Here is a 17057-nt window from a genome sequence, read left to right as displayed (position 1 = left end):
AGCTGGCAGTGACAGGTAAGCAGCTAAAATCCAGCTGACGCCAGTTGATGCTGCTGTGCCAGCTGGTAGGGTTTGCTAGCTGCTGCCACTCCTCCAGACTATGAATGTATCATTGCAATGGATGCAGCACCTTCTGACTCAGTGACAAAATTGTGACTGCTGGTGCTAACTCACTCCATTCACTGATCCATAACATTATTGGCTCTATGTGGTGTTCCCTGACTATTTTTTAATGTTACTAAGTCAGTTGATTTGCTGTACACAAGTGCCCCTTCTACGTCTTTCAAATATTTATCATCTAGTTTAGAAGTGGAGACATACTGAAGCTTGAATATATTCATAAATTATTCTGTCATTCCCATTAAAAGGTGTTTCTTTAACACAGCCAGAAATGTATTTCATTAAATATTATAGGACAGACTTCACTGTTGTGTCTAACTGTAATGTCTACATTCTGTCCAGGACACTTACTGGTGCTGAAATCTGAACAGATTCAGTTTACTTTAGTGATTAAAAGCTAAATCCTTCCTCCTGCTGGTGCATGGGCTCTTTCCATAATATTTAAATTTATTGAGAGAAACCATAAGCTAAAAAGCTGTCCTGCATATCACAGTGTTTCCCTCCATTCCCACTCATTAACTTTTATGGTGAAGTCAACAGCCTGGACCCATAAGCAGTCTGCTGAAACCCTGTTCAAGCAGAGGAAGAATATCCTGCACAAGAAGCAAGTAAGTATGCCCCTCAAGCCATTCTACATAAACACCCCAGGAGTTACCAATGAAATTTCAGAAGCTTAAGACTAGACATTATCTCTTCTATTCCTACTCAAAGGAGAGCCAAGTTTAACTATTTTTTATTTAACATGGATGGCTTTATATTTTTCAAATATTTTAAAATATTTTAGGAGACATGTAATTCTATTTGCAATTCTATTGGATGAAAAAACCCCACTATTTTTAGCCGTTTGCTAAAGGACAAGAAAATGGTCATTTCTCAGGATAAAATAGGAGGCAAGAAATGAGCTAGTAAGAAACTTACTTCAGTCTCTTTATTCCTATCGTAACTGTAAAAACAAGACAAAGCCACAAAATAGATATTTACCCTTTACGGATACTTTCCATATCCTACATGACTGCAGAGCTTTGTGGTAAACAAGGAAATGCCATATTCATTCTTCTCAGTACAGCACAAAAAATAAGAAGAAAGTGAGAGTGCCTCGGAAGAGCACGCACTAGCATTTTACTACTTCCACTCAAGTTTGAACACTGTTTATTATCTTATGCAGACAGCTGAAGACAGTCATTGTGTTTCAACCCTGCAAAGCTTCCAACATTTTCTGTAATATCTGCCCTTCTTGCGGAAACACAGAATTCATTAATTGTAATTGCTTATTTAGTTAGATGGACAAAAAACTTGCTGACAGACATATCCCTTTCAGTTAAAAAAATGCAATTCACTCAAAATATTGACACTCTTCTTAAATGAGAACACATGTTAATAATTATGTGAAGTCTGTTAGAGATAATAGACAACAGAAAAGCCATTATCTTTAATGTCCTCCCGCGTCTTTGAAATGATAATCATTGCACTAAAGGGCCAAAAATGATTGATGGACTTTCATTTGGAGCATACACCTGACACAAATTACTTGACATTTACTCATTTTTTTTGTAAGATGAAGACAGAGTGGCATCACAAACATCCAACTATCCTGTTTCTTGAAAAAGTATAGAAAATACTTGAGGTTTTGAGGATAAGTTACTAACAAGTGCTCAAATACACTGGAAAAACTAATATACCTTCAAAATATGTGTAAGTCCAGCAACGGAGCTACAGCATGCACATGGACTAAATCACAGCAAAGGAACATTCTTTTCTAAATTACCTCTTTTTCAGGCTTACAGGGTACTATAGCTCAATACATAATGAATCATATTTTTTATTTCATTCCAAAATATATGTCCTAATTCTGCCTTTCTTCTATTTGGTACTACAAGCGTAGATTTTGGTTCTGCAAATTTAACAGGAAAGAGAGAACCTATGGCTTGAAAACAATTACACGTGCCTATCAGCTTAAAAATGTGCATGGATATGTACAGCCAAGAAATGTTAAGAGTATAGAATGAATGAAAGCAAAATTGTTTTCAGGTAAAACTTCAGTCCATCTGACATGAAAACATCTATAGAAGACTTTCAGAGCCTGCGAAAGATGTTAGATCCTTCAAATTATATTCAAATCTATCAAAGGTTGAGTTCTTTCAAAAAAAATGATGTGGGTTTTTGTTTGGGGTTTGTTTGGGTTTTTTTTTTTTTTTCTTCCAGAAAAATAGGTCAGAGTTTTAATATGCTAATTGTTTTCAATTTTCATTGCTTTCATAAACAGCTATGGACCTTAATGGTACTGTACTGAATCTACTTACAGTTGAACATTTTTGGTACATAAAACTTTATAGTTGAAGTCCATTTACAATTTCACAAATATAACCTACAATATGTTTTTTTTAAATAAACCATACATTCCTAGACAAATGCTTTAACATGAGTGTTAGTGGGTAATACAAAAGGTGCAGAAATCATGTGTCCAGAATGCTACAACTGAAACCTAAGCATAAGAAAATATAGAAATGATGATGAAAACAGTCTAGATTAACAGATGCACTTTCACAAGCATGTCAGTGATATTTTAAAAACAGGAGTCAAAAATAGGAGTCTCATTCAAAAGACATTTAAAGTCTAAATGTCCAATAGAATCAATACCTAAATTGAAATTACGTACTAAAATAACCTGGTGGTTCAAGCCCTTTTTCTTCTTGATTTCCAAGAAGCCGTAACTTCTAAGTAATTTTGAAAGTGGGACCAACTACTTGCATTTGAAAAAGCCTAACTAAAGACCACAACACCTCACATGGCATAAATACATTCAGATCCAATGTACATTGCCAAGCTGCATCATACCAGTAACTTACGTATTTAGATTAACCTAACTGAATTAGCCAAAACCAGAGAGAAATTTATTTGAGTCATACTCAGGTGTTAATGATCTTCTTTATTTTTGTCCAGTAACTTCAACTTTGCCTGCTGCAAATACAGTCAACTGGGAACTATCCTAAGACATAAATCCCACTCCTTCTATACATTATTTATCCATCTAGAGTCTCTGGGAAAGTCAGGATGCAAGCAAGTCTCTTTTCCATGTCATAGATATCACATCCAAAAAATCACTGCATTGTATTACCTCGTATAAGATTATAATGCATTTTGTCTTACAATTCAAAAGCATTCTTACGAGAGAAGAATTACCTTTATTAATTTTTAAATATATTGCATACTATTTTGCTCTAATATTGGGACATAACTAATATATTCATCTAGACAGTAAATTCTCCCCATCCAGAAAAGACAAATTCTACTCTAAAGACATAATACCTAAAGACATACCTCTAAAGACATAATAATGTCAGGATGATAGCCTCTAGAAACTAGAATAACTCAAATAATAAGCCATTTTGTGGCAGGCACGAAAGCAATGAATTTGGGAATCATAGAAGTGCTTCCACTCTGGCAAAAAGGATAGCCAGCTGTTTCTATCCATATGACAATGGACAGAAAGTAGGCTATGCCTTTTAATTAATAGGATCATGATGTTGGAAAAGCACTCAAAATGTCATCCAAAGCATTTCTGCACTTCAAGACAGTATCAACTATATGTGTATCATTCTAAGCAAATTTTCTTAAAGATCTCCCAATGCAGAAACACAATTTCCCTAGCCAAAACTGTTCTGCATTCCTTTGGTATCCTTACTTTTAGAAGGTTTTTCATAATTTTTCTTTGCAGCAGCTGCATGCACTTGATGACACTGTGTGTCCCAATCAACCTTCTCTTGTCTAGACTAAACAATCATAACAACTCAATTCTTTTCTCAGAGACTACTGTTACCCTTTTCATCATTCTCACTCTTCTTGACTCTTTACAGTTAGTAAACATTTTTAATGAAGGGCTGTAGTGCCTAAATCTAGATGCAGTTCTTAACTGAGACATGGCTGAGTAGATTGTCTTGCAAGCAATACTTCTATTGATCTATCAGAGTTTTGTTTTCCCTTTTTAGTAGTACCACGATTTGACATTTCATGTTCCTCTTGTGAGCCATTATAATCCCAAGATCCTATCTGCTGAACTATTACCTAGTCAGTTAGCCAACTGTACCCCATCTTAGAATCATAGAATCGTTCAGGTTGGAAAGGACCTTTAAGATCATCCAGTCCAACCATTAACCTAACACTACCAAGTCCACCACTAAACCAATTAAGGGTAGAGTAGCAATTTCATGTTTCCTGGCTTGGTGGCTGGATTATTTATAATGAAAGTAAAAACTAGGAATCATTAAGATTGGAAAGGACCTCTAAGATCATCATTCCAACCACCAACCCAGCACCACCATGCCCACTAAACCATGTCCCAGAGCGCCACATCTACCCGTTTTTTGAACACTTCCAGGGATGGTGACTCCACCACCTCTCTGGGCAGCCTGTTCCAATGCTTCACTACCCTTTCCGTAAAGAAATTTTTCCTAATTTCCAACCTAAACCTCCCCTGGCGCAGCTTGAGCCCATTTCCTCTCGTCCTTTTGCTAGATACTTGGGAGAAGAGACCAACACCCACCTTGCTACAACCTCCTTTCAGGTAGTTGTAGAGAGCGATAAGGTCTCCCCTCAGCCTCCTCTTCTCCAGGCTAAACAACCCCACTTCCCTCAGCCGCTCCTCATAAGGCCTGTGCTCCAGACCCTTCACCAGCTTCGTTGTTCTTCTCTGAACACGCTCCAGCACCTCAATGTCTTTCTTGTATTGAGGGGCCCAAAACTGGACACAGGATTCCAGGTGCGGCCTCACCAGCGCCGAGTACAGGGGGACAGTCACCTCCCTGCTCCTGCTGGCCACACTATTCCTGATACAAGCCAGGACGCTGTTGGCCTTCTTGGCCACCTGGGCACACTGCTGGCTCATGTTCAGCCGGCTGTCTACCAACACCCCCAGGTCCTTTTCTGCCGGGCAGCTTTCCAGCCACTCTTCCCCAAGCCTATAGCGTTGCATGGGGTTGTTGTGACCGAAGTTATTTTATTTTTATCTTATTTTTAGGTAGCTGAATATCCTTAACTGTATTAACTTTGTGGTTAACTGTATTAGCTTTGTGCTTAACCCTATCTTTCAGACCATATCACTCGTACAATGAAAGCTTTCTAAACGGTCTGCTCTAGTACATTTAAAGCCTCTCACAACTAGGTGGTGGCTGCAGAGTTAATATTCCATTATCCAGGTTGTAAGTGAAAATACCGAGGTAACCATAGCACAGATGCCGACAGAATCCTCAATGTATTCTACTATTTTGACACTGAGTATATGTATGAGTATAAATATATTCTATAAATTATATATTATATTGTAAGTACATTATATAAGTATAAATATAAATATGTACTTATAAGTTTCCCTTCTGAGCATAACTTGCCAAATGGTACTGGAAAACAGACCATCCATTCCATGTATGTAGGACAAGATTTAGGTATTTCTGGCTCAAAATGGCAGATGTCTATCAGCTGTAAGCAACAACAGCACAGCATACAGTGAATATGTTAATCTGTGTTGCCCTAAGGTGTCTACTACGTGGACAAATGGGTAATAATAGAACAAAGCGAAATTTCTACAGGCTTTATGTGATGCTTTCCACAGAAGCATTCGTTTCACAGACTAAGTATACAGACTGTTCTGACTGGTTTCACAAAAATAATAATTCTGAGAATAAATTGAATAATATTATTTTATTTGGAACTGCAAGAGAAATGTAAATAGATGGTAAAGAAGTCATAATTCAACAGGCCATTAATTGTTAAAGTCTCCTTAGTTTTATAAAGAAGGCCCAGTTAAATGAGAAACAATTCCCCCTAATTTGAAAGACAGAATCTTACTTCCAGTTGCATAAGGAACTTGATTGTGAGGCACTGATCTAATTCTATTCAAGGAGAAAAGTATTAAGTAATAATGTTTTACTAAGCAATCCTGCACCACCTATTGGTCTGTCATTTCTCTAAATACCAAGCAGGCCAAACTTAGTTTGTATAAGATGGTATGAAATAGGACAAAGTTTGTACAGAGAAGAAGAGATCTAATGCAGTGAATAGGTCAGCACTAACATATATTATTAAATGAAATAGCTTACCTATTGCAACCTATTGCAACAAACTACTACTCCAGATTCTATCGCTGTACCTATATCTTGCTCTGGAAGGCTTTTTTTATAAAACATGAGAAAGGAAGTTACAAAGAAATACAAAATGACACAGCAGCACCTAAAAATTATAATATATGATGAACCTCATAAGATTCATATGTCTGTCTTAATGTCTGCAGAAAGCATCTTTAACCAGACTATATAATTCCATACACCGTGACACTGATAGCATTCTTAAGACTAGACAAGCAAAAATTTCTGTACTGAAGCAAAGAAAAAGATTGTTGTTAAAACACGAGTAGATAGATATAATTGCTAGAAAAAAGGCAAGAAAAGTTGAGAGCTGAGAAAAAGCGTGAGAAAGCACAAATAAAGGCAGCAGAACTGATAGTTTTACATTAACCTACAGGAGCTTTCTGTTACTATCTAATAATAAACACCCCTGTAACTAAATAAAATGTTTCTCTACTACTGTATCACTTGCAGCCCACCAGGACTGATCCATTGGAGCCAGCCTACAGACATCTGGGCTTTCAGAGAGACAAAGGAAAACACAGGACCATCTAAGAGGACCAACTGTCTGTAAAAATATTCAGCTGCTACTATGAGTCATTTAGCAGAGAAAGGTGGAAAGACAGGACATACAACAAGAAAATGCTTCTATACTCAATTAAATTCAAATTTCATTTGAATTCTAAAAGTTGATTTATTTTTAATTTTTAAATTTACAAAATGACAGAAAGTTTAATATTGTTGACCATGAGTTTTTGAAATTTTCACAGAAAGCCCTACAATTCCCATGGTTTGTAACACCGTGATCATAATCCCATGAGTTTTACCAAACTAAAGACGTAATAATAGACATAACTCTTAATTTACCTCTCAGGGGATTTATTTTCGTATTTTCACACAGTACTTTAAAGGAACTTTTTAAATGTCATTAATTTCAGTAAATATATCCCTAGTCTTAAAATAGTAAGTTTACACCTAATAACAACACAGAACAATTCAAACAGTGACATAAAGAAAGAAGATATCTTTGCAAGAAAACACACTGATTTCTCATAAGGAACAGTACTTATTATTATACCATCATTACCTATAATGTACAGAGTAACTATTATCCAATTTGGTTTTGGATAAAGTTAAGAGTGATCATCAAAAAATTGTGCTGCTGTAGCAAATAAGTTAGTTTACAAAGCAGCAAGGAAAAAGAATAATGCAATTTCATCTTTCAGCATACAGGCCTAATTCTCTACCTGGTTTGCTATCATACATCTGGAGAAATAGGTATATTCACTTAATTGCTGAGATTTTGACATACAAAGGTAACTATTTTTGCATATTATTCCTCCATTAAAGTTGCATACATTCTTCTTCAACGTTCTTTAGAAACCTGTATTTCCTATTAAATAATTCTTTCTGAAAGAGGTAAATTAATGAAGTGTAAAAATAAATTTTAGAAAGAGGGCATCAGAAATGTGAAATACCGGGATTTACAGATACAGCTGAGTACTATATGCCACATGCACTTGAAGCATTTGTCAAGTAAAATATGCCAAAATATTCTTCACAGAGATGTTCACGTCCAATTTCAATCTAACATTTGAAGGACTGTAACAATTAATAATTTCTTTAGGATGTATTTACAAATGCCAGCATGACCCCATCCTGGCCCCATTTTTCATTTTTCACTTTTTGCGTCACATGAGTTTGAATTTTATAAATTCTATAGCCTTATTTACACTTCTCATCAACTATTGCACTAAGACACAATACAGGAAGCTTATGATCAAAGATGTTTTGAAAGACCCGATTGCACTGATATGTATCTATGTATGTGTATTTCATGTTATAAGTATTATAAAATTGAAAAAGATAGACAGCATAGCTTACATACAAAGTGCCCTCTTGTGGTTCCAAGCAGGTAAACTCAAACAGATTTATGCCATAGTATATATATAAATGGGTTTCTAATATATAACCACATTGTTTTAGGAAAACAGTATCGATTATTATTCGGCCTAGAATTTTTCCTGCAGCAAATACTACTAATGCCATTTCTTTGTCCTATCTGCACATAGTAATTAACAAGTAAAAGCTCTCTCTGTAACAGATCATATCTGAGGCAGACAGTATCTGCGCTACGGTAATAACATAGCTACTGCATAAACTTTTGGCCATTAAAGACGATTGCCCTGTCCCTTCCTGACACAGCTCTTTAGCTATACCGGAAAAAAAGTTTTTGGCATTCCTTACTCAAAAAGTCTAACAGTCCTATCTTGCTTTATACTTTATTTTTCCAATAAAATTAATCTCAATGGAAGAGAGGTTTGCTAGAGTAACTTGATGACAGCCTTATAAATCAGTTCAAGGCCAGACACGGCCTGAAATATTGGCACTTTTAGATACACATTAGAACTTTCAATCAGTTCGCCTATACAATACTTTTTCTGCCTCACTGGGACGTGAAACTTTCATTTGCAAAGGCAAAAAAATCTTCCAATGTAAATAATAACTCTGCATTCTCAAGCAAGAGTTGAATCAGCAATCCACCTAATTTTGCTTTAAAATGAGATTTTAAAGCCCATCTATTATCTGTTCATTCAACAATAAATAAAAAGGGAGTTTTCTTAAAATGCAAAACTAAACAGTGACACAAAAAAAGGCAAATACGAAGAAACAATAATTACCTTTTTGGCCTTGGTTTTTTTTTCGTAAGTCTCTGATAATGGTTTTCTTTTTTCCTGAGTGGTGTCTTTGGAGAATAAATATTCAAACTCAGTAGTATCAAGTATATCAGGTTCTTCTAGTGATTCCCATAATGTTGGCATAGCAGTTTTCCTATAAAGGGAAAGGTAGTAATAAAATTTCTGATAAACAGTTATGAAAAACCGTAATAGATCTAACCATAATAGATGAGAATCCATAATGGATTTAAAACTCAAAGCAACATGCACTGCTACTATACAAACAGCATTCCTTCTCTATACCTTGCTCCTGTAAGGAGTCAAAATTTTTGCAGAAGGCTGTACCAAAGTTTAGCTATTTAGTATTCATGCCTGCTAGACTATCAAAATGAATTATTTGTATTGTACAGTTTTTTGTACAACTGCCCAATATTACAACTGCAGCTTGTGCAAATACACCTCGAGAGATTTCTGCCACCTCCACTACGATTAGGTGTATTTCAACAGCGGCTTTTTTGAGAAATTCCCAGTAATCTATTTAGACCTATAACCATAAACAAGATCATCAAGTAGTGAACAAACTTTATTCAAGTGTATTTTAAGAGCATTTGGGATGATTTGTACAGGACTTGATTCACTTTGTGTCAGCTGCAGATGTTGTATGCTCATATTTACCCTTATTGCACTTCCATGAAACTAGAGTAATTATATGGCCTATATTTTGGGAGACTAACCAGTATTTTGCTCCATTCAACCAACTTTAAATTTTAAATGTGGATTATCTTTCCTTCTTTTTTTTCCCTTCCAAGACCAGATTTAGTTTTGGAACACTTTGGAACTTGTATACACAATCCTCTAGTTTTATCTGGATTTGGGGAAAATACTATGTAGTGCTGCAAACATGGCACTTCAATTCTGAATGAGCTTTGTCTCAAAATTTCAATGCTTCAGGCAAATATGCGAGACAAAAGTTCTGAGCGCTCTTCTGTCTATCTACCAGTAGAAGGTGGGCCTACTTCTTCCAGCAGAGGTCACTAAAAGGCAGTGAAATTATTTGCAATTTAAAAAAGAAGTGACGAAAATCCCTATAAAATACAAATGGCTGATGTCACTAAACATACTTTTATTAGATGTAATATGCAACAAAATGCAATACCTGCTAATTTAAGGGGAACCAAAATTAATTATTTTTTTTTCCAAATTTTGGATTTTTTCTACTTAATAGTTAAACTGTAGATTTATTGTCATGAATGTTTAAGGCACTCTAATTTTTCCATTAGCATCCACTGATGCAGCATATTCTGTGTCACAGGACACGCTTACAGCTCCACAGCTTCACTCTCCCTGATACGAGCTGTAGTGTCAAACACACTGAAGAATAAAGGATTCTTTCTGGCTCTGTAGCAAGAACTTTGAAGTCCTGGATAGCTGCTGATCTGAGCAGCAGCCCCTTGAAGAAGTTTCCAGTTCTAGTGCAGACCATGAAAATGCTGGACCATGTATCTGGTGACCAGCAGTCCACCAGAAAGCTATGACTTAGACCTTGCCTTCAGCAAAAGCATGATGAACCGGCAGTTATCTCAGAACAATTTTGTTGCAGTGAATCAACAGGAACAAGTACAATAAGGTTTATTTATGGACCAACTATTTATTCACTATGAAACAATTTTTCCCTAGTAATTTTGGGAAAGAGAAACCAAAATGCTCAAACTTCCTGCTTCAAAATATTTCAGTGCCTTTAATTCTCATTGAAAGAATACAAGTGAAATTTCATTAACTGTTTCTTCCTGTCAAACATTTTATATAAAATACTAAGATCTTACAATGTTTTATTATACCAGCATGACTCTTTCTCATCAAAACAGATTCAGTCAAAAAGCTGTAAACTAAAGTAAAACTCATATTTAAATACATTTAAATGCAAATATTTACTTTGACAGTGTTTAAATATAATCCTAAAAATAACTTAAAAGATTAAGAATAATTGTAAACAATTTGTAATAAATAAATAATGTATAGTGACTTATTATAAGTAAACCATAATAAACTGTAATATAATAATAATATATAATATGGTCACAGTATATAATACAGTATGTAGTATACTGTGCATATATCTAGTATAGCACATATTATATAAGTTATTTATAATAATATATTAAAATGTTTTAAAACAACCTTATCATCTTTGTAACTGCACTTACGCTAAAATAATTTTGAACACAGATAATGATTTGAATTTTAAGACCTGAATACTCATGTCATTTCATTATTTACATAACGCAGAACATGAATTTTATTTCATGATTCTAGCAACTCCATGTTAAACTAGAAATAGTCTGTATTGCTTAAGCATCCCGCAAAAATACTTTTTGAGCCAAACCACTTAATGGAGCTGTACATTACATTAATAAACATTGAAGCAAAGTTAGAATCTGCTAAAATCCAAAAGAGCACCTGAGCAGCACTGAAAGCACATACCACTGTGGCAGTAAGGTACGCATGCTGGCCCAGAAAGTGTACACGGCAGCACTTCTTTTCTCCTGCCAGCTGAATAAATGGCTAGCATAAAAAATAAGCTGTGGGATTATTTCAAAAAGACTGTCCAAAACATGTTTATTTACGCCTGCTCATTAAATGATCCCTGTCTTGGGTTTGTGTGGCAAGGTTTTGGTAGTGGGGGGGGGGCTACATGGGTGGCTTCTGTGAGACGCTGCTAGAAGCTTCCCCTATGTCTGACAGAGCTAATGCCAGCCGGCTCCAAGACAGACCCGCCACTGGCCAAGGCTGAGCCCATCAGTGATGGTGGTAGCGCCTCTGGGATAACATATTTAAGAAGGGGAAACCAAAAAAACCAACGGGACACTAACTGCAGCTGGAGTGAGAATATGTGAGAGGAACAACTCTGCAAACAAGGTCAGGGAAGAAGGAGGGGGAGAAGGTGCTCCAGGCACCAAAGCAGAGATTCCCCTGCAGCCTGTGGTGAAGACCATGGTGAGGCAGGCTGTGCCCCTGCAGCCCGTGGAGATCCACGGTGGAGCAGATATCCACCTGCAGCCTGTGGAGGACCCCACGCCAGAGCAGGTGGATGTGCCTGAAGGAGGCTGTGATCCCATGGGAAGCCCACACTGGAGCAGGCTCCTGGCAGGACCTGTGGACCCGTGGAGAGAGAGGAGCCCACGCTGGAGCAGGTTTGCTGGCAGGACTTGTGACCCCGTGGGGGACCCACACTGGAGCAGTCTGCTCCTGAAGGACTGCACCCCATGGAAGGTACCCACGCTGGAGCAGTTCTTGAAGAACTGCAGGCTGCGGGAAGGACCCACGTTGGAGCAGTCCATGGAGGACTGTCTCCCGTGGGTGGGACCCCACACTGGAGCAGCAGAAGAGTGTGAGGAGTCCTCCCCTGAGGAGGAAGGAGCGGCAGGGACGACATGTGATGAACTGACCACAACCCCCATTCCCCGTCCCCCTGCACTGCTTGGGGGGAGGAGGTACAGAAAATTGGGAGTAAAGTTCTTCCTGGAAAGAAGGGAGGGGTGAGGGGAAGGTGTTCTAAGATTTGGTTTTATTTCTCATTACCCTACACATGTTCTCACTCCTTTCTCCTACTCAGTTTTGATTGGTAATAAATGAAACTGATTTTCCCCAAGTTGAGTCTGTTTTGCCCGTGACGGTAATTGCTGAGTGATCTCCCTGTCCTTACCTCGACCCACAAGTTTTTTTGTTATATTTTCTTTCCCCTATCCAGTTGAGAAAGGGAGTGAGAGAATGACAGGGGACATCTTTGACTACATGAGGTTGCTCAAAATCCCATCCAACCTGACCTTGAAGACTTCCAATGATGAGGCATGCACAGCTTCTCTGGGCAACCTGTTCCAGTGTCTCACCAACCTTGTTGTAAAAAATTTCTTCCTTATATGCAATCTAAGTCTACCTCCTTTCAGTTTAAAACCATTGCCCCTTGTCACTACAGGCCCTGGTAAACAGTCTTTCTCCATCTTTCTCATAAGTCCACTTTATATATTGAAAGGCCGCAATAAGGTCTCCCCAGAGCCTTCTCTTCTCCAGGCTTAACACCTCCAACTCTCTCAGCCTTTCTTCATAAAGAGGTGTTCCAGCCCTCTGATCATTTTCATGCTCCCCCTCTGGACCCACTCTAACAGGTCCATGTCTTTCTTGTACTGGGGGGCCCAGAGCTGGACGTGTTACTCCAGGTGGGGTCTCACAAGAGCAGAGTAGAGGGGAAGAATCACCTCCCTCGAGCTGCTGGCCACGCTTCTTTTAGTGCAGCCCAGGATACGGTTGGCTTTCTGGGCTTCAATCTCAATTTGCCAGCTCATGTCCAATTTTTCATCCACCAGTATCCCCAAGTTCTTCTCTGCAGCACTGCTCTCAATCCATTCATCCCCCAGCCTGTATTGGTATTGGGGATTGCCTCAACTCAGGTGCAGTACCTTGCACTTGGCCTTGCTGAACTTCATGAGGTTTGCATAGGCCCACTCCTCAAGCCTGTCAAGGTCTCTCTGGATGGCCCTTCCCTCAAGAGTATCTAGCATTTTATCCCAGTACTAAATCACAATAAGATTGGTTTTTTTTTTTTTTTTTTTTAAACTATAGACACCTCTATCCATACTGAGACTCCTCAATAATGGATGCTTCATGCTGCAGGTTCCTGAGCTGCATATATTCATACATCTGCTTTACTTTTCCTGCTCTGACAGAGCGGTTAGGTTCCAGTTAACTGCTTCTAGAACTGGAATCATAGAGGATGACACAACATAATGCTCTGAAGATGGTATCACCTGAAGTGACTGGAAAGCAAAAACCTCTAAGTTCTCACCTGACGGAATTTTAACATTTCAATTCTAATTCTAATTAAGATTTAAAAAAAAAAAACCAAACAACAACCTTTATAATCTTGGCTACCTTTTTTTTCTTTAGTGCTAAGTCTAGGAACCACCCTGTCACTAGAGTTGTCCACAGAGTATTTCGACTTTTGGGAAAAAAAACTACAAAAAAAAATTTTTTTATAATGCACATAATTTTCATGTATAATGCATATAATTTTAATTTATATTTAATTATTAATATTTAATTAATTAAAATAATTTCTTATGATCTATATTTAGACTTCTGGAACTGATTCCATTTTTTTCTTAAAACATGTAAATTCCATGCCTCTACAATGATGTTGTTATACATTCCTAGACTGTTAACTTTCTGTTATTAAGTCTTAAATAGTATATATATGCCTTGTATCATGGCCTATAAATAGCAACTCAAAGTCCAAATAAACATATTTTACCTGCTGCCTTGTAATTGTATCCGTGTCCAATACAATGGCTTCATGGGACGGCTAGGTTCAATGGCAGGTTTTCGAGGACCTTGGTTTGAAGATAAAGTGCTATTAAAAAAGAACCCAGGCCCCGGCGGTGGAGGGGGTGGAGGTAACCCAGATCCAGGCAGTGGAGGAGGAACAGGAGGTCCCAACCCCGGCAGCGGTGGTGGGGGTGGTGGTGGTGGTGCTTGAAAATTCCTACCGCCTTCAGAAAGTGGAGGTGGCAGTGGTGGACTAGATCCAAACTGAGATGTCAGTGAAGTCGGATCCGTTGGCAAAGGCGGTGGTGGAGGAACTAAACCTGGTAGTGAAGAATCAGGAAGAGGAGGAGGAGGTGGTGGTAGTGGTGGTGGTGGTGGTGGTGGTAGTGGTGGTGGTGGTGGCAGCGGCAGCATTTGTTTTGGTTGACAAGGTAAGACACTTTCTGAAGACTGTACATTGTAATTGTCCTTATTTTCACTTTGGACAGAAATACTATGTGACAAAGAAGAAATATTAAGCTTTTTGGGTACTATTTGGTTATTTTTCACAGCTCTGTTTTCTTCTTCACTAGGCTTTATGAAAGTTTCTCTGTCAGTCTGTATACATACATTTCGGTATGTCTTTGGTGGGTTATCATCTTCAGTAGAAACACCAATATCCTTTGCTTTTTCATTTCTTCTCTTTAATTTATAATCGAGTTCATTCTTCAGATGTGCAATGGTTTCCTCAAGCTGAGCAGTTGATACAGCATGTTCTCCACGAATATGGAATACCCTGAGTTCAAACTGAGACTGCAGAACAACGAAAAAAACCCTTAGTGCAAATATTTTTCTCGTGTTTATTTTGTAGTAATTAAAAATCTTCACATTTAGACTATGTTCTTACTTTAAGCAAACCATAATGACAGAAATACTTCACTTTTCCAGTTCTAACTGGCTTTATTGCAAGCTATTACATAACTGGACAATTACTATTCTTTAAAGAAATGTAAGCAGTGCGTGTTTCAACAAAATATATTTTATGAGCAAATATCCAGAACATCAATTTAGCGAATTCTAACTTGCACCTTGTCTTTAAGCAGATTTACTGCTGGATGCAATAATTAATAGTTCATTATAGAAAAAAGGTGCCTTCTTCAAATGGTATTGTACTTAATGACATGATTTTATTGACTATTTCATTTCATAAATACGCCATATAGTTAACATGTGAGGAAGTAAAAAATAGATTAAACACAACAGAAGTTGAAATTCCTCCCAGATAAAACATTAAATAAACAAATTAAAACACTTCCTCAGTCTATTAAAAGTGTTCTCATCGATTAAGTTCAGTGGTACACATAAATTCTCCTCCAAATTTATAGAACCATAAAATCATTTAGGTTGGAAAAGACCTTTAAGATCATCCAGTCCAACCATTAACCTACACTACCAAGTCCACACTTCATCTTTACTATTGGATTAAAACTTCATTTCTACCAGATATATTTAAATCTACAATTCGGAAAAAGAAATCTTAGAACCAAGAGGATCAAGAGGATTTCACTGAGGTAGAAGGAAATAACAATCTGTCAAGAATATATGTAAGGAAGAAAAAAAAATCCCACTTTTCTTACCATGTATCAGAAAAATACAAAATATTTGACACAGAAATATCTCCTTTAAATAATCCAGCCCAATACTGCTATTCCAGACTATTAAGCCTCTACAAGGCATTTTCTGCGATGCCATGATACTATCAGGCAGCTGACTGGTGTTATCTTGTTTCTTTGCAAGGCAATGACACCTGAAAGAGCATTTTTCATGGTTCTTTCAGGATCTCTGTATGAAGGGAAGCCAACATTTCAACAGAAGCAGCTAATGAGCTGTGATTTTCCCAAATTCCTGCAGGCATAGCAATTTACACTTAAAAAAATTTCTACCTAATGCTGGTCAGAAGCGGCAACATAGCACTCCCTACTTATCTTTCCAACTTGAGTATTAGGTCACAGTTAATAGCTTACAGCATTAATTAATATGCATCCAAGTTGTGCACGTGTAGCTTAGTATGGCAAATACAGTAGCATAATATACTGTAATTTTATATCGTACAAAGAAGCTTGAATAGATATGCCAACAATATATGTTATTTCTTACAGCAGTACGATCAGCTTATGTTCTAATCAATTTGTTATGATAAAGTCCAAAGTAAACAATCTGAAAATACTGGACACAAAATGCTCCTTTTCTTAAATCGCAAGTGTAAAGGTGGGAAGTCAAGTTTAAAGTCTTGCAAAGACAATAAAACAGAGATTTGTATTGGAAACAACTCAATCTCTATTAGTTTTATAGAAGAACTAGGACTAATATGTACAACAAATAGAACATTTTTTGCTTGGCTTTTTTTCTTTTCCTACTGTTACTCTATCAAAGTTTGTGTCGCTCAGCTTGATTATTAGTTCAGTTCAACTACCAAAAGATTTTCTGCCATTTGAACTGCTCCAGAGCAATCACCTTTCTTTTTATACTCGACATACTGATCATAAATGAGGTAATGAAGTAAGTTTGCCTTAGGGAATTTAGCTATTTTGTTTATCATAGTATTTTGCCCCTACTGGACATCAAAAACTCCCCGATAGAACAATTTACTTTGAACGTTAAAGTTTTTCCCAGCAGTAAATCTGAAGTCACCTTAAAATCACACTGTAAAACAAGCACAGTATTTAACAAAACAACTTATTACATTTAACTGGGCATGAAAGCAACTGTGTTAGTACTATATACCTTTTCAACTACAGATCTTCAGTCTTTAATTTACAATATAAAATTGGTGATTTAAACTCCA

At 37.1% G+C, this 17057-nt stretch overlaps 1 protein-coding gene across 1 annotated transcript in view; it reads right to left on the bottom strand.

Moving 5' to 3' along the window:
* The window catches only part of LOC104032398 (formin-like), a 145436-nt gene that overhangs the window by 80534 nt on the left and 47845 nt on the right, over positions 1-17057 (bottom strand). The window contains exons 4-5 of the mRNA XM_075712627.1: positions 14220-15025; positions 8918-9068 (exon numbers count right to left, since the gene is read on the bottom strand). Coding sequence (XP_075568742.1) covers positions 8918-9068; positions 14220-15025 — 957 coding nt within the window. The remainder of the gene's footprint in view (positions 1-8917; positions 9069-14219; positions 15026-17057) is intronic.

This window comes from Pelecanus crispus, chromosome 6 (genome assembly GCF_030463565.1).
Source record: "Pelecanus crispus isolate bPelCri1 chromosome 6, bPelCri1.pri, whole genome shotgun sequence".
Classification (NCBI taxonomy): domain Eukaryota; kingdom Metazoa; phylum Chordata; class Aves; order Pelecaniformes; family Pelecanidae; genus Pelecanus; species Pelecanus crispus.
Note: the sequence above shows the minus strand (reverse complement) of the source record. Positions and strands in the feature narration are given on the sequence as shown.